This window comes from Rhinatrema bivittatum, chromosome 9 (assembly GCF_901001135.1).
Source record: "Rhinatrema bivittatum chromosome 9, aRhiBiv1.1, whole genome shotgun sequence".
In the NCBI taxonomy this organism is placed as follows: Eukaryota; Metazoa; Chordata; class Amphibia; order Gymnophiona; family Rhinatrematidae; genus Rhinatrema; species Rhinatrema bivittatum.
Window position 1 is genome coordinate 34,315,543 of NC_042623.1, and position 23,593 is coordinate 34,339,135.

General features: G+C 43.8%; 1 protein-coding gene across 2 annotated transcripts in view; it reads right to left on the reverse strand.

Moving 5' to 3' along the window:
- Window positions 1-1,584: 1,584 nt before the first annotated feature.
- Window positions 1,585-23,593, reverse strand: part of TYMP (thymidine phosphorylase) — a 59,731-nt gene continuing 37,722 nt past the window's right edge. For both annotated transcript variants that reach the window (XM_029616926.1, XM_029616925.1), the window contains exons 5-10: window positions 21,537-21,666; window positions 20,063-20,181; window positions 15,858-16,020; window positions 9,743-9,970; window positions 2,855-2,995; window positions 1,585-2,742 (exon numbers count right to left, since the gene is read on the reverse strand). In XM_029616926.1, the coding sequence (XP_029472786.1) occupies window positions 2,540-2,742; window positions 2,855-2,995; window positions 9,743-9,970; window positions 15,858-16,020; window positions 20,063-20,181; window positions 21,537-21,666 (984 nt within the window). In that variant the 3' untranslated portion in view covers window positions 1,585-2,539. The remainder of the gene's footprint in view (window positions 2,743-2,854; window positions 2,996-9,742; window positions 9,971-15,857; window positions 16,021-20,062; window positions 20,182-21,536; window positions 21,667-23,593) is intronic.

Genomic DNA, 23,593 nt, shown 5'->3' on the forward strand with positions numbered 1-23,593 from the left:
AAGGATATAACTGCATTGGAGAAAGTGCAGAGAAGGGCGACCAAAATGTTAAAGGGGATGGAATGGCTGCCTTATGAGGATAGGCTAAAGAGGTTAGGGTTGTTCAGCTTGGAGACGAGACAGCTGAGGGGAGATATGATAGAGGACCAGAAAATCATGAAAGGACTTGAACAGGTAAATGTAAATCAGTTATTTACTCTCTCAGACAATAAAATGACTAGGTGGGCACTCCATGAAGTTAGCAAGTAGCTCATTTAAAACAAATAGGAGGACATTCTTTTTCACTCAATGCATAATTCATCTCTGGAATTCATTGCCAGAGGATGTGGTTACAGCAGTTAGTGTAACTTGGTTTAAAAAAGGTTTGGATAAGTTCCTAGAGAAAAAAATCCATAAACTGCTATTAATTAGTAGGCAATAGTAGCTTGAGATCTATTTAATGTTTGGGTACTTGCCAAATACTTGTGACTTGGATTGGCCACTGTTGGAAACAGGATGCTGGGCTTGATGGACCCTTGGTCTGACCTAGTAAGGCATGTTTTTATGTACTTTACTGGTTATATTCAGAATATATAGCCAGTTAAGTATACAAAAAAACCCCCCAAAAAACTCTTCTTGGTCTTTAGGCTTAATCCCCCAGCTTCCTACCTCCTGAAAATACTTTAAGTTTTTGTGTGGGATAGCGCTCAACAGCATCCCTCCCTGCCTCCCAACTCTTCTAATCTCCAAAATTTAGAAAAATGTCCATAGTAATGCAAGACTGGCTCACCTCCCCATGAGATTTAATATAAAATCACCAAGCCCCCTTCAGCCGCCCCACTCTACCTCCAGACCCCTCCAGATCTCAGCTGGGAGTAAGGTACAGTCCTCCCCGCCCTCAGATACATCCAGTCCTTCTCCGACAGCAGCTTTGTTAGTATACACACGCCCAGCGTGGCTGTCAAAGCGACGCTGAAATTGGCCAGGAGTGGATAGCACTGTACCATGCTCTGTACTGGAGTCTGGGGTGGGTAGAGATTGCAGGTGAGTGGGAAAGGTAGGCTTGATGACTTCATATTAAATATCATAGAGAGAGGAGGGGAGGCCTGTCCTCAGGTCACTATGGCCCACAACCTTTTTTTTTTTTGTATTTTGGGACTTGGGGGTGGGTCACTAGCCCTCATGTACCTTAAAGTCTTTGGGGGGGGGGGGGGGGCTGGGTGATTAGGTCTGAAGGGTCAGAAGGATTTGGTCAATTACCTGGATTTATTCTGAATGTAATTAGTTAAACTTATACAGATACCTTTAAACCTACCCAGCTACAGTATATTCAGAATATATCTGGTTAGGTTTAACGGTATGCAGGTAAGGTTACCTTTAGGATAACTTTAGGGACTATATTCAATAGGAGACTTAACCCGCTGAATATCCATAACAAGGTATCTGGCTAACTAGCCAAATAACTTGTCTGCTCACTGCTTTTCTGGATATTGATGCCTCTGATTAACCGGCCTCTGGTCTCCTGACCTCTATTAGATAACCTAAGCTAACGTTCCTATTTCTGATCACCTTTCCTTGCAGCCACAGGCTGTGTGACCAGAGGTTTTATGTAGCTACTCTTTGTGTTGGCCTGCCCATATTATGGGTAACTCTATTTGTAGCACTATCTGTAAATCTTTGCTTATTTCCGTTTTTTTCCTTCTTATGTCTTCTCTTATTTACGGATAAACTAACTTGTCATAAGGAAAAATTATTTGTCATTTAACATTGACTTTATGCTATGTTATTTAATACTCTCTTTTTCCTGTTAGCTTATTGTCATTTAATATGCTGTACACTGCCTTGCGTGAGTTTTTCTAAAAAATGTGTTTAATAAATTGTAATAATAGAAAGAAATACAGTTGAAGAAAGAGAAGGGAAATTCTGTTGTATGGCCAATGGGAGGCGCTCTCTCTTTCTTTGCTTTTGGCTGGTGGCTTGAGCTGCCGCCTCTGGTTCCAGTCTGGAGCAAGATCCGTTTCTTATAGCAATGTAGACGGTGAGAGAGAAAGTGAGAGAGAAGGGAGAGCAATGATGGCGGGCGGGCGCTGAAGTGGTGAGAAAAGAGGAAGAAGAGAAGGGGAGGAAGGCAAGGAGCATGATATTTCCCCGTCATGTGCAGACTCTTCCCGGCTTTCTAGCGCTAGAAGAATTGTCTCTCCGTCTCTCACACCTTCTCCGTTCTCACGCTCTCGAATCTTCAGAAGGAGATTCCCTCCGATGAGGTAAAAGACCAGACCATTTCTCAACCCTCCTTCTCCTACAAGCTTCCTTACCCTAAAACATTTCAGTCAGCAACTGAGTTCTTCAAGGTTTGCTCTTCAAACAGCCCTCTGGCAGTAAAGGTCAGGGTCAGTAGCCAGCAGCTCCCGGTCCCCGAGAGGGTCCTCCTCAGCTTGGCACTCCATAGCAGTGACACCTTTCACCACTTGAAGGGTTTTCCAATGTTGGCAGGTATGTGTTTTTTCACCGGAGGCTCTCTCTTTGTTGCATGTTGGGCTTTACAAGTCCCCCCCCCCCCTCAGATTTGAATGTGCTGAGAGCTGGCTGATGAGAGCTCTTCGGTGCCTCCCCACCTCATCCCTTCCGGTGTGAGAATTTCTGTGATCCTGGAGCCTGCAGTGAAGGGTGGGCAGTCAGAAATCACCAGGGCTGCTTGCAGGGTGTGTCTTTGGCCGTCCCGGAGCCTTGGAAGGTCATAGTGCATTCTTAGCCAGGGGGTACCTCCACAGCAAATACACGAGAGAAGGTATCCATCAGTTCTTCATTTTTACACAAGACTAGAATTGCCCCCAACACTGTCTCGCCCTCCCACCCCATATCCCCAGGGGTTTACCTTTAGCGATGTGCTCCCCCACCGTCACCAGAAGCTCAGCTCCTACGCTTGGGTTGATTTGCTCTCCTGCCTTGCTCCGTCCTGCCCCCAGTTCATGCAGCACTTCAGCCAAAGGCAAGGCCTGGATTGTCTCCACAGTGCCTGAACAGAAACCACAATGTAAGAGAAAAAGAGATTGCTTTTCTTTAATAACATTATCAGGGAGAGGTACGATAGGTGAAAATTCCTAGTTTCCCCTTAGAACTAGGAATGTAAGACTACAGCATACAATTATTTAGTTTGGCAGACCACTCTGCTCTAAAATGAACTGACTTGCACTTTCTCCATAATTATACGCGATCTTAGCTATATATCACTCTTCTCTAAAGGATAATTTATGACACCATTATTCTATCAGCTATCCCATTCATCCAATTAGCAGCCTATCCAGCCATCGGCCACCCAATCTGGTCATTGTCTTGTTGCAACTGTCATCCCATTCACAGAAACATAGGATCAGATGGCAGATAGGAATTACGAGACCCATCTAGTCTGCCCAATTTTCTTCCTTCTGCCAGTCACGGACCACGGCTGATCTTTAGCTTTACCTTCATTTCTTCACCACCAGGGTTCCCCTCCTGCCTTCTTTTAGTTTAGTTTATTATTGTCTGCTTGAATCTTTTCTAATAGCGGTGAGCAATAAAATCGCATAAATTAATAAAATTAAACTCATAAAACAGCATAAAATAATAAAATTCTGTTACTGTTTTACTTCTGTCAGCTTCACTGAAAGACCATTCCATGCACCCACCAGCGTTTCCATGAAGAAATATTTTCCAATACTACTCCTCAGTCTACCCACTTTGAGTTTCATATCAGAGCCTCTTGCTCTAGAAACTCCTCTCCGCTGACGAATGTTGGTTTCATTTCTTGTGCATTATTTATAACTTTGAGGTATTTGAATGTCTTCCCTCTCTTTTCTCATAGATTTGGGTCCTTAAGTCTCATTTCATACATTAAGTAGCCCTTCACTGCGGGGACGGCTCAAAGCAATCTGCTGCCTGAAGCGAGGGGAAAAGAAAACGCCCTCCCCCTCCCGAAAGCAGGGTGCAGGTCAAATCACCAAGAGAGTGGGAGGTGAGGAAATGGATCCCCGTTAGAGTCTAGCCCTTTTGGTGATTTGAAATGCTGGAGAAGAGGGGAGACGGGCGTCAGGGTTCCCAGAGGAGTGGCAGATAGCGTGGTATTGATATTTCCAGGAAGTTGGTAACCTTGTCACGGTCCCAGGAACTCTACCACCTGCCTCCCATCTTCCACAACATGTGAGCCCTGGGGAGGTGGGAGAGGGTGAATGGTTTGTGTGTGTGTAAAGCCTTCTCTCTAGGCCGGTGCAAGGGTATTGGCCACTTAGGCAAGTTTTACAGCCTTGCGCTCAGTCCCCTCCTCCCCCTGACCCTCCCACACATAATTACAAATAACGCATTTATAATGACAAGTTTTACATGAAATACAGTCTTTTGAGGTAAAACAATCACATCAGGTATATTATATTTACATGCACCGTCGTGCTGTCAACCAGAAAATCCTGCAAATAAACCAAGACACTTGCAACACATACGGTATTAAGCCTATTATAAAGTGTGTTAGATATGAGCTTGACCCTCAGAAAGCCATAAGTAAATTGAGAGGCCGATATTCAGCCGCAGAGCGGCTAGTTAATTTAGCATATTTAGCTATCCAGCTAACTTAACAGGGATATTCAGAGGCGCAGCTGGTTATGTCTAAATGGCTAACTTTAGGACAACTCTATGGGACGACCAGAGTTAGCTGCATAAGTTATGCGACTAATTCTATTCCACCCAGAAATGCCTCCTGCCTGCCCCTGGAATGCCTCCAACCTATTCTCCTAAATTCTAGGTGCATATCTCGTTGAGTGCCTAGAATTTAGGTGCATATGGCAATGAATATCGCTGGGTAGCCATTTAGACCTGCCCATGAAAGCAACACTGCAAATATTACACCTCCTATTAGGAAAACAGAACAAACCAGGCTGCTAAACATCCCTATGCAGAAACTACATACAGCAGAATACCTCACTTCTGTCGCCCATGCAGAACATAGCCAGACCCTCATGAAAAAGAGAATAAAGAGACCGTAAATAGAAACGTCCAGACAAAAACTGAACTAGAATCTGCAGCAAACCAGACTCTGATTGCAGTGCAACAATGGAAAAACAGAATCATCACCATTCTTCATAAAACAAATACAATCAAGAAATATAAAACATCATTCTATTAAAAACAATATGAAAATGAAAATTTCAAAACAGCTAACAAATAGAACATTCAATAAACTCACATAAGAATTGTTAAATATTCCCCAAAAATCAATAAAATATTTTAAAAACAGCAGACACATCAAACACCCAATAATTACAACTAATAAGGATAAAAGAAATGTCTCACTCTCCATACCTGTGAACGTTTGATTTCTAGTGGAGGAGTGGGAGGACAGGAGCTGCACACAAACTTTGTCCTCTGTTTCATTAACACACACACACACACACACACACTTGCTCACACTCTCTCATGCTCACACACACATTCTCTCCCCTCGGGAATGCACCTCCACCTATAGCCCATGCAGTTGACAGGACTCCTCTTTCCCCCTGGGACTTGGGCAGAGGCTGCTCCTGCTTTCTTCAGGCCACAAGGGCCAAGGCTGCTTCTGCTCCTTCTGGCTACAGTGATTGAACCTCCTTCTTTCCATGCGACAGCTTCCTATGCTGAAGAACAAGGAGCTGCAATTGTCGCAATCCTGTGCCCACTGTACCACTCCAGGCAGCCACCTACTTCTACTGGCCCTTCACTCTCTCTCATTCACATTCCCCACAATACATGCTTGCTCCTCCCCTCTTTCCCACACTCACTCACTCACCCCTACCCCTTCCCTCTCTCACTCACCTGTTACCCCTATCACTCACCCCCTAACCCTTTCCCCCTCTAACTCACCCCTTCCCTCTCTCACCTCATCCCTTCCCTCTTAGACAATCCCCTTCTTCCCTCTCCCTCACCTTCCATTCCCTTCTCTCTCTATCCCCTCCCCTTTCAGTCATTCAGCTCAGCTCAGCTCCCCTTTCCTTCCTTCTCCTCTCACTGGGAAGGGAAGGGGAGCTGAGTTGAGTGAAGAGAAGGGAAAACATGGGAATTTGTCCCTTCCCTTCCCTTCATGGTTGGTCCATTGCCTCTCCTTCTCCCTGTGTCCTTCTAAAGGCCCGAGAAGGGTGGGGAATCCCGAGAGCAGTCATTTTGGCCGCCTCACAGCTTTACTTCGGCTCGGGGCACGTTACCAACAGCGTGCTGCTGCTGCCATGATCTCTCTCTTCTTACCTGTGGAGGGTGGGGACCCCACGAGATGTCAGTCAAAACCACGCCATCCCTCTGGTTCCTTCTTCCTGCTCATAAGGGGTGGGAACCCCGCGGGCAAGTCATTAAAAGGGGCCCGCGCCATCCGCAGATCCTTTCTTCTTTTCCACAAAGGGGTGAGGACCTCACGGGCCTTTCATCAAAATTGCGCCACTGCTGGTTTTTTTCTTCCTACCCCCTCGGGCTTGTTTGCAGAGCTGCGCCTAAAGGCAGGGTGAAGCAGCCTCAGATGGAGAGTTTTGAGGGACAATTTTTGCCGCCTCAAAACTTTGTCACCTGAGGCAGCCGCCTTACCCTGCCTCATGTAATTACACGATGTTAGGTTCTATATTAGGAGCTACCACCCAAGAAAAAGATCTAGGCATCATAGTGGATAATACTTTAAAATCGTCGGCTGAGTGTGCTGCAGCAGTCAAAAAAGCAAACAGAATGTTAGGAATTATTAGGAAGGGAATGGTTAATAGAACGGAAAATGTCATAATGCCTCTGTATCGCTCCATGGTGAGACCGCACCTTGAATACTGTGTACAATTCTGGTCACCGCAACTCAAAAAAGATATAATTGCGATGGAGAAGGTACAGAGAAGGGCAACCAAAATGATAAAGGGGATGGAACAGCTCCCCTATGAGGAAAGGTTGAAGAGGTTAGGGCTGTTCAGCTTGGAGAAGAGATGGCTGAAGGGGTATATGATAGAGGTCTTTAAGATCATGAGAGGTCTTGAATGAGTAGATGTGACTCGGTTATTTACACTTTCGAATAATAGAAGGACTAGGGGGCATTCCATGAAGTTAGCAAGTAGCACATTTAAGACTAATCAGAGAAAATTCTTTTTCACTCAACACACAATAAAGCTCTGGAATTTGTTGCCAGAGGATGTGGTTAGTGCAGTTAGTGTAGCTGGGTTCAAAAAAGGTTTGGATAAGTTCTTGGAGGAGAAGTCCATTAACGGCTATTAATCAAGTTTACTTAGGGAATAGCCACTGCTATTAATTGCATCAGTAGCATGGGATCTTCTTAGTGTTTGGATAATTGCCAGGTTCTTGTGGCCTGGTTTGGCCGATGTTGGAAACAGGATGCTGGGCTTGATGGACCCTTGGTCTGACCCAGCATGGCAATTTCTTATGTTCTTATGTTCTTATGATAGAACCGCCCCTGCTTTACTGGACTTTCTTTTATTCTGATTATATTCTTTTGAAGATTACTGCCGCCTGAATTGAATGCAGTAGTTCAGATGAGGCTAAACTGCTTAAGGCTCTTCAGCCTGGAGATGAAGCAATTGAGAGGAGATACGATAGAGATATGATAGGGATTTTTATAAAATCATGAGTGGGATGGAACAGGTAAAGGGCCCAGGAAGAAAAAGCCTGGGGACACTCCTTGAAACTAGCAGATTCAAAACAAAATTGGATAAAGTACTTTTTCACTCAATGCACAATCAATCTGTGGAATTTGTTGCAAAAGGATGTGGACAAGGCAACTAGCATAACTGGGGTTTAAAAGGGGTTTGGACAAGTTCCTGGAGGAAAAATCCCTAAACAGTTATCGATCAGGTGCCTTCGAGAAACTCTCCACTTATCCCTGGGAGTGTACAGCAGGAAACTCGATCTACTCTTTGTGACTGGCCACTGTCAAAGACAGGATGCTGGGCTCAATGAATCTCTGGTCTGACCCAGCATGGTACTTATGTTCATACTAATGACTTAAAACGTGGCTATTCATGAAAGCATTTCCTGAACTAAACTGAACCTATTCCATTATCAACCAGTCGCCCAGACTTTGCCTTAATCATGGTAATTAACATCCCTACCTCATAAGGGCAATTCATCAATGCTATAAGCACATTGACTGGCATATATGTTCTTTCTATTTAAACCCCTGCTTCTTTTCTCCGATCCAAGTTATTTTATTCCCTTGTTTTATTGTAACTGCATTCCTTAGCCTTCTCTTGTTTTATGTTTTTTACTACTATTATTATTATTATTTATTACTAAATGTTATTTTTTGACTTTGTTCCCTATCCACTTGTTAATTGTAAACCGACATGATGCGATTTTTATCGCGAATGCCGGTATAGAAAAACTTAAAATAAATAAATAAATAAATAATGAATTGTGTATTCATCTGGTCATCACCTATTCATCATCTAACTATCCCATTGATCTATCAACCAATCTAGGCATTCGTGCAAGCTCCCATTAATCATCCAGTAATCCATCTACCCATTACTGGAGGACCCCATCACTCCTAATCTATTTTCTCTCCCCTGATTGCCTGTGTTTTGGAGAATTACATTTAAATTTGCATCTCTAACTTTTAAGGCTCATGCCAATGATTCTATGCATTTGTGTTCTGCACTCACTCTACTTATATTTCTGGCAGTACCTTGCAATCCTCAAATCCACATACTTTGGTAAGTTCCTCTTTTTAAAAAATTGAGGCTCACAGAAATTAGGGCTAGAGCCTTATCTGTAGCTGCTCCTTGCTTATGGAATTCCTTATGCAATGAGCTTACAGCTATGACATGTTATCTTTCCTTTCAGAAACAACTTTAAGATCATGAGAGGTCTTGAACGAGTAGATGTGACTCGGTTATTTACACTTTCGAATAATAGAAGGACTAGGGGGCACTCCATGAAGTTAGCAAGTAGCACATTTAAGACTAATCGGAGAAAATTCTTTTTCACTCAACACACAATAAAGCTCTGGAATTTGTTGCCAGAGGATGTGGTTAGTGCAGTTAGTGTAGCTGGGTTCAAAATAGGTTTGGATAAGTTCTTAGAGGAGAAGTCCATTAATGGCTATTAATCAATTATACTTAGGGAATAGCCACTGCTATTAATTGCATCAGTAGCATGGGTTCTTCTTAGTGTTTGGGTAATTGCCAGGTTCTTGTGGCCTGGTTTTGGCCTCTGTTGGAAACAGGATGCTGGCCTTGATGGACCCTCGGTCTGACCCAGCATGGCAATTTCTTATGTTCTTAACTTAAAGAATAGCTCTTTGTACAAACATTCTTATAGTAATTATTATTGTTATATTTATTGTTGTTTTAACTGTATATGATTGCTGATTGATGTATTTTATTTGTTGTATTCCACCAAGACCTATATGGATTGGCAGAATGTAAACGCTGTTAAATAAATATTTCTCAGTTCATTTTAGCACACATCCTTCAAATCATCCATTCATCTACTAAGTATACCATTCGATCTATCTATTCTGTCAATTCAGATCTCACGCATTCTATCCACCCACTCAAACACCATCTCCAGCATAAAGTTTTGCAGTTAGGAACAATGTTCTTTTTTTTTTCTTTTTATAAACGTTAAGAGGATTCTAAAGCGTATACATAAACAGTGTGCCCATAAAGATCACACAACCTTAGCCAATCAGATGACAAGCAAAAGAGGACATACCCTCTCAGAACAATGTTCTCTTATAGGCCCCTCATGAACTTACTGGTTCTGTTTGACTGGGCTTCCTTACCTTCTTTCTCAGCGTGTAACACCTCTTGGTACTCTGCGTGCCTTAGCACCTGGAAGTAATCCCCATTTCCTGCGCAAAGGGCTTCAGCCACGCCATGCTTCACCCCTTGGGCCTCCAGCATAGCCTGAAACTTCCTTAGTGCAGACCCAGTGTCCAGGGTTTCCGCGATCATTTCGGAGCCGTGCTCTGGGGTTTCCGCCCTCTGGCACATACACAGCAAGTAACCCCCTGCAAGGGAAGCACTCCCTGTCAGTTCCAGGACATTTACATTGGTTTCTTTTTATTTGCATGTCATGCCATATTTCTGCCTATCCTATCCTAAGTTTTCCGTTATAACCTCTAATATCCAGGACAGTAAGTGCACAGCTTGTTATTCTGTGCCATGGGTGATGGTAAACTGCGAGTTATTCATGCCCTATGTTTTTGTGCAATTCACTGCATTATCATCGTGACACTTGGCGCTGGATTTAGGCCATGGTATAGTAGCCATGCCTGTCCTTTGTTAGAAAGGTCAAAGAAACATCTCCCAACCATGTACTTTTGGTAACATATGAATGCTATCACCCCACATAGAGACTTTCTCATTCTACCAGGGCCAGATTTAAGAGCATGGTGCCCATAGGCAGAGGACTGGGAATGGCAGGTTCACCCCCAAAAATCAAAAAGCAGCAGGGAGAGTCCCAGCTTATTTGCACCTTCAGAATTTGGCACCTTAGGCACTTGCCTATGTTGTCTGTGCCTAAATCCAGAGCTGCCTTCTACTTATTCTTCTCTTTTTTTGATTTTCCCAGCTTTCTTTTGGGAAGTCACATAAAACATTTAGCTATTTACTCAAATTCAAATTTGAAAAAAATGGCATTTCCATGTCCTCAGATAGCATTACGATCTTTTACTTTTAAAAAGATTTTATTCGTTTCCAGAACATAGATAATAATATAAGCAACATATATAGCAACTGGATCATAGAGTGTGCCAATGTTCAATACCACCAAACAAACAATTCACAATTTTTAAGTTTAATTCCTTCCCCAGGTTCCCCCTCACACCGTCCCTATCACCCCACCTAAAGCAGACCATAATATCTAACCTATGATAAGAGGAGGTTATTTACAAAATTAAATTAAATTTCACAAATTGTGTTTAGGCCAAAAGTCCCAAATGGTGTCCATACGAATTGAAAACGAGAAACTCTTATCTCTGCATAAAGCCGTCAAATGTTCCATATGATAGACATTCCAAAAACACTTACACGCTTGGGGCCTCCTTTTCCAGAAATGTACTATTTCACATTTTCCTGCAATCAGCAGCTGTATTAACAATTATTTTAGTCAACATGTCAGGTATCAGTAAGCAAAATAAGAACATTTTTGGATCTATGTTAGGAGTTACTTTAGTTATACTGTATTGCCCACAAAAATTTGGATCATCCTCCAATACCACTGGATCACTGGACAGTCCCACCCAATATGATTCATAGTCCCAGCTGCACCCCCATCCACATTTTTGCCAACACAGATCACTTACTTGGGGATACATTTTATGCAACCTCTGAGGGACTAAATACCGCCTATAATAAACTTTCCACCCATCTTCTAAAATGGAAGATGAAATAGATGACTTTGCCACATTCGTTCTGATTAAATCCCAGTCCCCTTCTGAAATATTAAGGTATAATTCCTTTTCCCATATTACTTCATGATTCAACTTCTCTTTCATCGGGGTAAAAAGAAGCGTGTATATCTTTGAAACTAGTTCCTTAAATACCTGTTGTTTTTTTGTTACACAAACATTCAAATCTGCTCATCCCTTTATTTTTCACCTTGGTTAAAAGAAAAAAACGGCAAATCTGTAGGCAGCCATAGCAATAACTATAGTTGTAACTGTAATTTCACATACAAATCGCTGAATGGGAAACACTGTACTCCCTTTAAAGAACAGTCCTAGTCTCGATAGACCCGGCCTTCCCCACCTGACTCGGTTATGACAGATGGGGCTCAGATTGTATTAACTCCCAGTTTCACTCTGTAAGCAGCCTATAACCTCTTACTCGTACTCATATAAGGCTTCACGTGCACCTGGTATCCCTCACTTTGCCAAAAATAAATAAATAAATAAACGGGGATAATTATTTACCAGGATCCCATCCACAAATTCTTGTTTGATTCTTGCCCACTAGAGGTTTCAGCTGGGATGCCACAAAGTGATTTTTAAAATTAGGTAACCCTCAGCCACCTGGTCTTTAGATGGGTTTAGATTTTGCTGCTCTGGGTGGCCTTTTTCTCCAAATATTCCGGTAGCTAAATACCTTTCTTTGGATGTTTCAGGACTGAATCCGGTATTGTTATCGGTATAGTTTGAAAAAGATAACAAGAGCGAAGCCAAGCATTCATCTTCACACTAGCCATCCTCTCAAACCATGAATGATTTAGTCCATACTAGCCCAATACACTAAGTCCCTTGACCAAGAGTTTTGTGAAATTGCCTTGGAATAATTTGTTTCCATCCAGGGTTATTTTAATACTCAACTGCTGTAGACCATCCATGGCCCTGCAGATTGAGGACTGTGATATTCCTCTACCTTAGACTTCTTCATATTGACTATCATTGTGGTCTTTGTTTATCTGGTGAGCTACCTTGTGCTTCTTCCTAGACAAGTCCCTTAGCTGAGTCAAAGGTCAGACAGCAATGTGGAGTAAAGCTGGGCATTTACCCTCCCCCAGTTAAGTTAGGGAATGGCCTCTGCTATTAATGGCATCAGTAGCATGGGATCTTCTTGGTGTTTGGGTATTTGCCAGGTTCTTGTGGCCTGGTTTGGCCTCTGTTGGAAACAGGATGCTGGGCTTGATGGACTCTTGGTCTGACCCAGCATGGCAATTTTTTATGTTCTTATGATCTTAAGTTCCTTTAATAGAGGATGGGCCAGGGGTATATGAGGGCATGCTAAAATAAAAATACATATCACCTGGCTGCCACAGGAGATGTCTTTACAATCTGCCTACAAGAGTCCGACACAAGGGGGCTGTGCTGAGCCAATGACATTCTGTGGAATTTTCTTTAGGAGTCAGATTTAAAAAACAAACAAACCCCAGTTCAAATGCTGCTGGGATCTGCTTTATCTCATGCAGTAGGATAGAGCCAGGATTGAGCTGTTGCATGTCCCAGCTTCTGGGGTCTTAGGCCAGGACCACTCACCTCACGACATGGGATCCTGGATTCGGCCCCCCACTTGTTGGCGGCAGCAGGCAGCCAGTTCCACCGCCGCACCATTTCAGCTTCCCCTGGCTTGGCAAGGGCTCCCTCCGTGCCGGCTGGCGCTGTTCCGTGCTCTCCTGCTGCCGCGGCCACATGGGAAATGCTACCACCGTCGCTTCCCTCGGCCAGCTGTCCCTAAGCATGCGTGCCCCCAGTCGAGATTTAAAGGGGCAGTGGCGGGAAACTGCCGGCGGCCCCTAGTGATGATGTCAGCTAAGCAGGCATGTCAGCTCTGACAGTCAGAGCTTGCCTTGGCAATTGGTCTACTCACTGTTCCTCAGCTGTGTTCCAGTGTTGCTGTTCCAATTGCAGATTTCCCGCTCCATTCTTCCAGCTCCTGCTCAGTTCCTGCTCCTTTTCCGCCTTCCTTGCCTGCCTCCTCCCCAGTACCCAAGGGCTCAACCTGCGAGGAATGTGGGCTGGTATTGGCGAAGCTCCAGCTGGCCTCCGCTTCCTGTCCGGCCTCGCTTCCCAACGGTGGGGACCTGTGGGGTCTCCCTCACGGGTGGCACCAACTGCACCTCGGGCCAAGGGTCCACTCTTGCGACAGGCGCAACATGAGTGAGTCTGCCCCTACTTGTCCTGTAACACCAGAAGCTGAAAACAGTCAGAGAGCTTCTAGCAGCTTTTGGATGTAAGAACATAAGAACATGCCCTACTGGGTCAGACCAAGGGTCCATCAAGCCCAGGATCCTGTTTCCAACAGTGGCCAATCCAGGCCATAAGAACCTGGCAAGTACCCAAAAACTAAGTCTATTCCATGCTACTGTTGCTAGTAATAGCAGTGGCTATTTTCTAAGTCAACTTAATTAATAGCAGGTAATGGACTTCTCCTCCAAGAACTTATCCAATCCTTTTTTAAACACAGCTATACTAACTGCACTAACCACATCCTCTGGCAACAAATTCCAGAGTTTAATTGTGCGTTGAGTGAAGAAGAACTTTCTCCGATTAGTTTTAAATGTGCCCCATGCTAACTTCATGGAGTGCCCCCTAGTCTTTCTATTATCCGAAAGACTAAATAACCGATTCACATCTACCCGTTCTAGACCTCTGATGATTTTAAACTCCTCTATCATATCCCCCCTCAGCCGTCTCTTCTCCAAGCTGAAAAGTCCTAACCTCTTTAGTCTTTCCTCATAGGGGAGCTGTTCCATTCCCTTTATCATTTTGGTCGCCCTTCTCTGTACTTCTCCATCGCATTTATATCTTTTTTGAGATGCGGCGACCAGAATTGTACACAATATTCAAGGTGTGGTCTCACCATGGAGCGATACAGAGGCATTATGACATTTTCCGTTTTATTCACCATTCCCTTTCTATTAATTCCCAACACTCTGTTTGCTTTTTTGACTGCCGCAGCACACTGAACCAACGATTTCAATGTGTTATCCACTATGACGCCTAGATCTCTTTCTTGCGTTGTAGCACCTAATATGGAATCCAACATTGTGTAACTATAGCACGGGTTATTTTTCCCTATATGCATCACCTTGCACTTATCCACATTCAATTTCATCTGCCATTTTGATGCCCAATTTTCCAGTCTCACAAGGTCTTCCTGCAATTTATCACAATCTGCTTTTGATTTAACTACTCTGAACAATTTTGTATCATCTGCAAATTTGATTACCTCACTTGTCGTATTTCTTTCCAGATCATTTATAAATATATTGAAAAGTAAGGGTCCCAATACAGATCCCTGAGGCACGCCACTGCCCACTCCCTTCCACTGCGAAAATTGTCCATTTAATCCTACTCTCTGTTTCCTGTCTTTTAGCCAGTTTGTAATCCACGAAAGAGATGTGATAGAGATGATCTTCCCAGTCACTGCAAAATCAGGATGAGCATTTCTCAGGAAACCATTTTGCACTCCCCTGAGACAAAAACACCAGAGTTGCCAGCTTTTCCTTATGTTTACAGAGTTGGTTGGGTTGAAAGAAGACCAGAGGTCCATTGAGTCCAACCTTCTTTTGACTGCCGAACGGCTCTCACTGTGGTGGTTGGGGGGGGGGGGGGGGGGGGTTATCACCTGTCTCCATGCCCTGAGAAACAGGCTTCATCAATTGCTTTAATTTATAGATTTTTATATAGGGTTTTGATTTTATCTTTTATATTTTTTATTTCCATGTTGTACCTCACCTAGGTATGCCTGCTTTAAAGTGAGAAATACATTTCTAAAATAAAGGAATAAATAATCCAGTCCTGATTTTTTATCCTTTTGCATGCAGGGACTTGTAGTTCTAATTGTCCCATTGATTTCTCTGAGAAAATCAGAACTACAAATCCATATGGAACCATTGGTTAGCAGGTGGGTTCCAATCCCCACCTTGGTTACCATGTTCTCAAATGGTCTTGGTTGAATAGATGGTATAGTAGACCACCCAAGGTGAAACACTCGCTGCTTAGGGCTAACTAGACCCCTCATGGGATGACAGAACTCCATGGAAAGGCCTACATTTATGTACACCAGCAGATAGCTAATAGTCTCTTATCTATTTGGTGAAAATGACTTCCATCAAGAAGGTCAAACTGAAACTGGAGCAATAGTTCCACAAGGTCTGTTTATTTACAGGAGCATAGATAGTGGATTTCTTTGAGTCATTTACTATGTTACCATATTACTCTGCCCTCAGTCTGCATAAATATTTGGACATTTTTCAGTTGTGTTCTCTAGCCTAATGCATTTTAATAAAGGTGTGTTCATTACTCTCTGAGATATCCACCTCTGATTACACTGGATATTAGAGTAGCCAAGAGTCCTCTTAGAGAAGCTATATAAAACTACTGGCTAGATCCCACATTATCCCTAATGCTACTCATTTACAGCGTATCTCTATGAACTGCATTCAACTCGCCACACCTGTCTTGGTCACAAGTTCTCTCAAGTCAGCAGGACCTCGGCCCTTCAGACACTCCAGGGATTCTATGACCTCCAGGGAGTTGCCAATCTGCCTTCCAATGGGACAGTCCATTTTGGTAAGGAGAGCTGCAGTGTTCATCCCCATTTGGTTTCCTACAGTGACCTGCCAGAGGAAAAAGGATGAGAGAAGGTTAAAGAAAAGAAAATAGGATGTAAAGAAATGGAGAAGAAAGGTAAACAAGAAAGAGAAAATAACAAAAAAAGAGGCTCAGGAATTAAATTTCATTAACCAAAATGGTCACCTTGGATATTGCTCTATGCAGCTCTTGCCTATTCTGTCCTCACATCCTCTCCAATAGGTATCAATATTCATAAAATGGTCTCTGTGAGGCCCCAAGAATGGATCAGGAAATCCAGTTTTCAGAACAACCAAATGTCTCTCCCACATCTTAGGGCTTCCAATGTACAATTGAGCTTCTGGGAGAGAGGAGAGGTTGGAATTTGTCCTATGTGAAAGGAGATCTCGCTCAGTGATCTCTTAGTAATTATGGATAGTGGTGCAAGCTCCTAAGGCCAACACCAGAAGCTTTAACTCTATTGCAGAGGAGATATGAAGGGAGTAAAAATTGTTACAGAGCATATAGCTATCAAACTCAGGAGGCAATTAAACAGTTAAGTAGCCATTTGGCTTTGGTTGCCCTGTGGGGGCCATGTGATGAGATGCCAGAATGGGACTGAGAACTGAGAAGCACAGTAAGATGGCGAAATAGCATCTGATAGCTAGACTTGGATAAATGGGCCTCAAAAACAAGAAATAATATATTGCCAAGAATGTAACACTTATGAAAGTTGCTTGCTGGGCATTTGAACCTATAAATTCTGAGGGACTTCACTAATGGGCATTGAATTCCTGATAACATAGTTCCCTTTCAATGAAAAGATCATGGAGCTCAACTTCTGGCTGAAATGTTTACTCATGATCTTTAGTGACTTCCCAGGAAAATTGTGAAGACTGATCTAAAGGAAACCCCATGGCTGCAGGTTCCAAAGAACAAGTGAGTCAGTCTTGATTGTTCAACTGCTGTTATGACACATTCTGGGAGCTTATCATATAACAATCTTTGAAACAGAGGAGATAAAAACAAGATTGACTCATCTGTGCTTAAGGAGCTGAAACCAATGGGTCTTCATATATGATCTCTACCAATCTGAGAGTAGCAACAGTTGAGCACACTCTTGCTCCGTATCCCTCTTGCTTTGGATCAAGACATTGGGTAGAAATGGCAGACAGGCATCACAGTAAATGATGGCAGATAAAGACCATATTGGGCCATCCAGTCTGCCTGAAGGCAGAAAGACAGCAGCCAACTTATTCTGCTAGCAAGACAGGACATGCATGAGTCTATAGGCCAGTTAGCCTCACCTCGGTGGTGGGAAAAGTATTGGAGTCACTGCTGAAGGAAAGAATAGTGAACTATCCTCAAGCAGCAGAATTGCTGGACCAGAGGCAGCATGGTTTCACCAAGGAAAGGTCCTGTCAGACAAATCTGATTGACTTTTTTGATTGGGTGACTAAGGAACTGGATCGAGGAAGAGCACTCAATGTCATCTACTTGGACTTTAGCAAAGTTAAAGGAGGCTTGTAAATAAAATGAGAAGCTTGGGAGTGAGTGCCAAGGTGGTGGCCTGGATAGCAAACTGGTTGAAGGATATAAGACAATGTGTGATGGTAAATGGAATTTACTCAGAAGAGAGAGCAGTGATGAATGCAGTGCCGCAAGGGTCGGTGTTGGGACTGGTCCTGTTTAATATCTTTGTGAGTGACATCACAGATGGGATAGAAGGTAAGGTTTGTCTATTTGCGGATGATACTAAGATCTGCAACAGAGTGGAGAAAATGAGACGGGATTTAAGGAAGCTGGAAGACTGGTCGAAGATATGGCAGCTGAGATTCAATGCCAAGAAGTGCAGAGTCATGCATATGGGGTGTGGAAATCCGAAAGAAATGTATTCGATGGGGGGTGAAGGGCTGATGTGCACGGAGCAGGAGAGAGACCTTGGGGTGATAGTGTCTAACCATCTGAAGTTGGCGAAACAATGTGACAAGGCAATAGAAAAAGCCAGAAGAATGCTGGGCTGTATAGAAAGAGGAATATCGAGTAAGAAAAGGGAAGTGATTATCACCTTGTACAGGTCCTTGGTGAGGCCTCACCTGGAGTACTGTGCTCAGTTCTGGAGACCGTATCTCCGAAGGGACAGAGACAGGATGGAGGCGGTCCAGAGAAGGGCGACCAAAAAGGTGGATGGTCTTCATCGAATGACTTATGAGGAGAGATTGAAGAATCTAAATATGTACACCTGGAGGAATGGAGGAGCAGGGGTGATATGATACAGACTTTCAGATACTTGAAAGGTTTTAATGATCCAAAGTCAACGACAAACCTTTTCCGTTGGAAAAAAATCAGCAGAACCAGAGGTCATGAGTTAAAACTCCAGGGAGGAAGACTCAGAACCAATGTCAGGAAGTATTTCTTCACGGAGAGGGTGGTAGATGCCTGGAACACCCTGGTGAAGACCAAAACTGTGAAGGATTTCAAAGGGATGGGGGATAAACACTTTGGATCCATAAAGTCTAAAGGATTTGAATGAAGAGAAGAGGCATGGAGGTGGCTTGCATGAACCAGCTACTACCTGATGATTAATACCCTTATTCAATAAAAAATACTCACGGTTAATGCGACTCCAACATTGCTCTATGCTTCAATGGCAAGAGGAAATGTGGAAAAAAGGATTTGCATTCACAAAAAAGCGTGGGAGTAGCTTGCTTGTTGTGGCGGTTACTACCCCAAATCAAATAAGCCTGATACTTCACTTTCAATGCATATCCAGCATAGCTCTCTGCTTCAACGGCAGGAGGGAATGAAGATAAGAGGATTCACATTCAGACAACCAACAAGGACTGAATTGCATAGTCTGGGTAAACAAATAAGCATGGGTGTAGCTTGCTTGTTACGGTGGTTACTACCCCAAATCAATTAAGCCTGATACTTCTCTTGGAATACATATCGGGGTAGATTTTCAAAGGGTTACGAATGTAAGATACGCGCGTAACCCCCGAAAACCTACCCCTGCGCACGCTGAGCCTATTTTGCATAGACTCGGCGGCACGCACAAGCCCCGGGACGTGTATGTCCCGGGGCTTTGAAAAATGGGTGGGCTGTGGGTGGGGCCATGGGCGGGACGGAGGTTCGGGGGCGGGTCCGAGTGCCCCGACATAGCGGCCTGTGTCGGGGCCTGGCACACTGGTGCGCGCAAGTTACGCTTGCCAGAGGCAGGCGTAACTCTGCGAAACAAGGTAGGGGGGGATTTAGGTAGGGCTGGGGGTTGGGTTAGGTGGGGAAAGGTGGGGGGGACCAAAAAAAAGTTCCCTCCAAGGCCGCTCCAATTTTGGAGCGGCCTTGGAGGGAATGGGGAAAGCCATCGGGCCTCCCCTAGGGTTCGGCGCGCGCAAGGTGCACAAGTGTGCACCCCCTTGCGTGCCGACCCTGGATTTTATAACATGCGCGCGGCAACGAGCGCATGTTATAAAACCGGGTCGGGGTACATTTGCGTGCGCGGGGTACATTTGTGCGCGCTGGGTAGCGCGCACAAATGTACCCCGCGCACGCAAAATTTAAAATCGGCCCCATCCAGTGCAGCTCACTGTTTCAACGGCAGGGGGAATGAAGAAAAGAGGATTTATATTCAGACAACAACCAACAAGGACTGAATTGCACAGGCTGGGTAAACAAATAAGCATGGGTGTAGCTTGCTTGTTGCGGCGGTTACTACCCCTAACCAATTAAACTTGATTCTTCACTTTGATGTAGCTCCAGCACTGCTCTCTACATCAATGGTGGGGGTGGAAGGTAACTAGAACCAAAAAGTTACTAATAAGGGCCAAGAGTAACAGATAAGTATGAGAAAAAATAAGTGTGAAAGCTTGCTGAGCAGACTGGATGGGCCGTTTGGTCTTCTTCTATCATCATTTCTATGTTTCTATATAAAAGGGTTCATCTATAATCCTTAAACCACATGAACTCATACTGTACAACTACCATGAAGGGACCTGATGCTGACTGGAGGATAGCTGACCCTTTCTGGGCTCAGGGCTAACACTCCCTTACCGAGTATTGTTAAAGGACAGTTGGTTAGCTGATACTCACCAGGCTCTGAGCCAGCTCTCTGGCACTGTCCAAAGTCTTGTAGAGGGCTGCACTCCCATACTTCACATCCAACACCAGTGCAGTGAGGGATTCTGCTGCCTTCTTACAGATCACAGAACCTGGATACCAAGAAAAGGTTTAATACAGAGCCTGAAATGGGGGAATGATCTTATCTTTATGCAGTGGATTTTAATTCATGGGCACAGAGAACTGCATGCTTGCCCATAGTATACACCATGGCAAACATGCCCTTGACTACATTAGTGTGTTAGTATGCATTTCCTGTTGATTGAACACTGTCACAAGGCAGCCAAGAGGGGAGTGGCGGCAGAGACAAGCTTCATGTTAAATTGAGGGGGCGTTGCTTGCAATGTATGCTGGCACATTTAGCCCAGGTCCATTGCATCCATTTTTCAAGGGGAAGCTGCCCGCATTACATCTCTTTGAGCGTTCACAGCTGCAATGTAGGCACGCGAAAACTGCCTACCCGCTATTTGTACAGGAGGACAAAAAGGGGCAAAACAGTCTGCGTACATTTGAAAATAAAATGCTTACATGCTGTTTTACCACTATCAACTTCAAAATGCCCACAAGAATTCCTCTTTTTAACATGGCAGGCACTATGCACTCTGTGGAGGCTGCCGCAAATTTCTTTCCTGGGCAGAGAAGGGCAATGTCCCGCCAAGTCATTTTACCTGGTTAAATAGCAATTTACTTGGGTAAATGATTGTGAAAATTGTTCCATTAATGTGTAAGTGCTTTCTAGTACCCTTTATTAAAGGTGCAGACAGAGGTTTGGACCTTCAACCTTTTGACCAAGTCAAGAACAGCTGTCTACATCCCTTCTTTCAGGGAAATTTGAGTCCAGACAATAGGACGGTAAGGTTCTCACTCTAGCAGCATCGCAGTGAGGCCTTCCGGCCTTGCTGTATTTTCCCTGTAACCAGGGACACTGGAGTAGAGACAGTGTGTGTGAGTGTGCGTCAACGTGGAGGTGGTTTCTACAGTCCCTACAATGCACCAGAGCATAAGAAACAGGGAGAGCCAGACCCATACCAGCCTCCACCTTAGAGACCCACTCAGACTATGCAGCTGACCTCTTAGACAACATGTGCATAAGAATTTGCTCCTCCTCAGGCTTGCGCTTCACTTTCCTACTATTGTACTGTTTTCAGTTTCAGGAACCTTTAACCACGTGGGCTCCAGATCTCCTAGCACAAGTTCTATCCATCCTGTCACATGCACATTTCTGAATGCTTGCCCTAATGGTTTATTAGTGCATTAGCACACATTCCTGAAAATATTGCTTAGTGGTACAATGGTAGTCGTGTTTCCACACATTCTCACTCATTGGTACTCATTCCTGCACAATTGTCCATTAGAATCTAAGATTCGGTGCATGGCTGCTCTCACGTGTGTTACTAAGGTTTATTGTTTCTGAGACACAGTAGAGGAAGGCTCCTCGCAGTCATACTTGTAATCAATGGCAGACTGTCCACAGTAGCTGTGACATCTCTCATGGCATAGAGGATTTTATCTGCTGGAACTAGCTCTTCAGTCTGGCCTATGATGCAACAGCCCACCTCATCCAGGATCTTCCATATCTGTGGGAACAAGATCTGTTAGCATTTCCACATCTACCCTTACCAGAGTCCCTCCCCACCTCCAGGAGCTGGGTAATGTCTTCATCATCATCAATGCTGTTAGTGGCTCTTCAGTTCTGCTGGAGTCCCTTTCCAAGAACCATTCAAATATCTTAATCATCTCTGAAAAATATCTTGACGACATCTGCTGATCTAATGTCTCTGTCTCCTCCCTCCTTTTTTCTTCCTTTCTGTACCCTCCCCTTATCTTCCCATCTCATACCTCCCCTCTGAACCTTCGGTACAGTATTTAACTATACAGACCATGCCAGATTCACGGTCTCTGAACACAGGAGGCACTTTTAATGTGTCAGTAGCCATAATAGATAAACAGTAAATAAAACAATAAAACAGCAGGAAACCGTTGGTGAAAAGTATATGTCATATGCGTTTGTCATAAAACATAAGGCTTGCCATGCTGGATTAGAACATTGAGCCCATTATTCTGTCTCCGACAGTGGCCAGTCTAGGTTGCAAGTACCTGGCAAATCCCATAAAGTAGATCTAATTCCTGGTACTCACTGTAAGAGATATCAATAGCTCTCTTTATCCTACCTGCCTAATAATGTGTTATGGACTTTTCCTCCAGGAATTTGTCCAAATATCTTTTAAACCTTGCTGTGCTCACTGCCTTAACCACGTCCTCTGGCAACAGATTCCACAGCTTGATAATGCACTGAGTGAAAAAGTATTTTCTATAATTTGTTTTTAATCTGCACGGTGTGTCCCCTTGTTTGAATCAGTAGATAACCATTCTTTATTTATTCATTCATTTCACATTTTTTACATTTATTAAACTGTGTTAATCGCTTAACCTAAGATGGCCTAAGCGATGCACAATAAAAACAATTAAATTCAGATTTGACAAATACACACACATTAATAAAACAACTGAGTAATAGAGTTCCTGACACTTAATCCGCCTTCTAATAAAAAGAAGAATGTAGGAGTCCTGCAACCATTGGATAGCTTCCATTGGGTAGTTCCACTCTACTCGTACGTTTGATAATTTCTATCATGCCCTCCTCAGCCATCTCTTTTCCAAGCTGAAGAGCCCTAGCCTGGGAAGCTTCTCATCATAGGAGATATTTTCCACCCCCTTTATCATTTTTTTGCTCTCCTCTGCATCTTTTCTAGTTCTGCTGTGTCTCTGTTGAGATGGGACGACCAGAACTGCACACAATACTGAAAGTGTGGTCGCACCATCGCTCAGTACAGAGGCAATATGATATTTTACATTTCGTTCTCCATTCCCCTTTTCAGATCATTCCTAACATTCTATCTGTTTTCTTGACTGCCGCCACACACTGAACTGAGGATTTCGATCTGTTGGTCACGAGGACTCCAAGGTCCTTTTCCTGGCTAAAGACTTCCAATACAAAGCCCACGATCATGTACCTGTAATTGGGATTACTTTTCTCTATGTGCGACCCTTTGCACTTTTCCACATTAAATTTCATCTGCCATTGAGTTGCCCAGTCTCCTAGTCTCACAGGGTCCTTTTGCAGTGCCTCGCAATCTGCTGCTGCTTTAGCAAATTTGAATAATTTTGTGTCATCTGCAGATCTGATCACCTCACTCGTCCTTCCCTCTTCTAGATCAGTTGTGAATATGTTAAACAGCACAGATCCCAGAATAGATCCCTGAGGTACTCCACTAAGAAACTTTCTTCTTTGTTCCTGGCCTTTTAATCAGTTTACCTATCCACAATAGGACATTGCCTCCCATTCGATGACTTTGCAATTTCCTGAGGAGTCTCTCATGGGGGACTTTGTCAAACGCCTTCTGAAAATCCAAATACACTGTATCAACTGGCTCACCTTTATCTACATGCTTATTTACACCCTCAAAAAATTCTAAAAGATGGGTAAGACAAGACTTCCCCTTG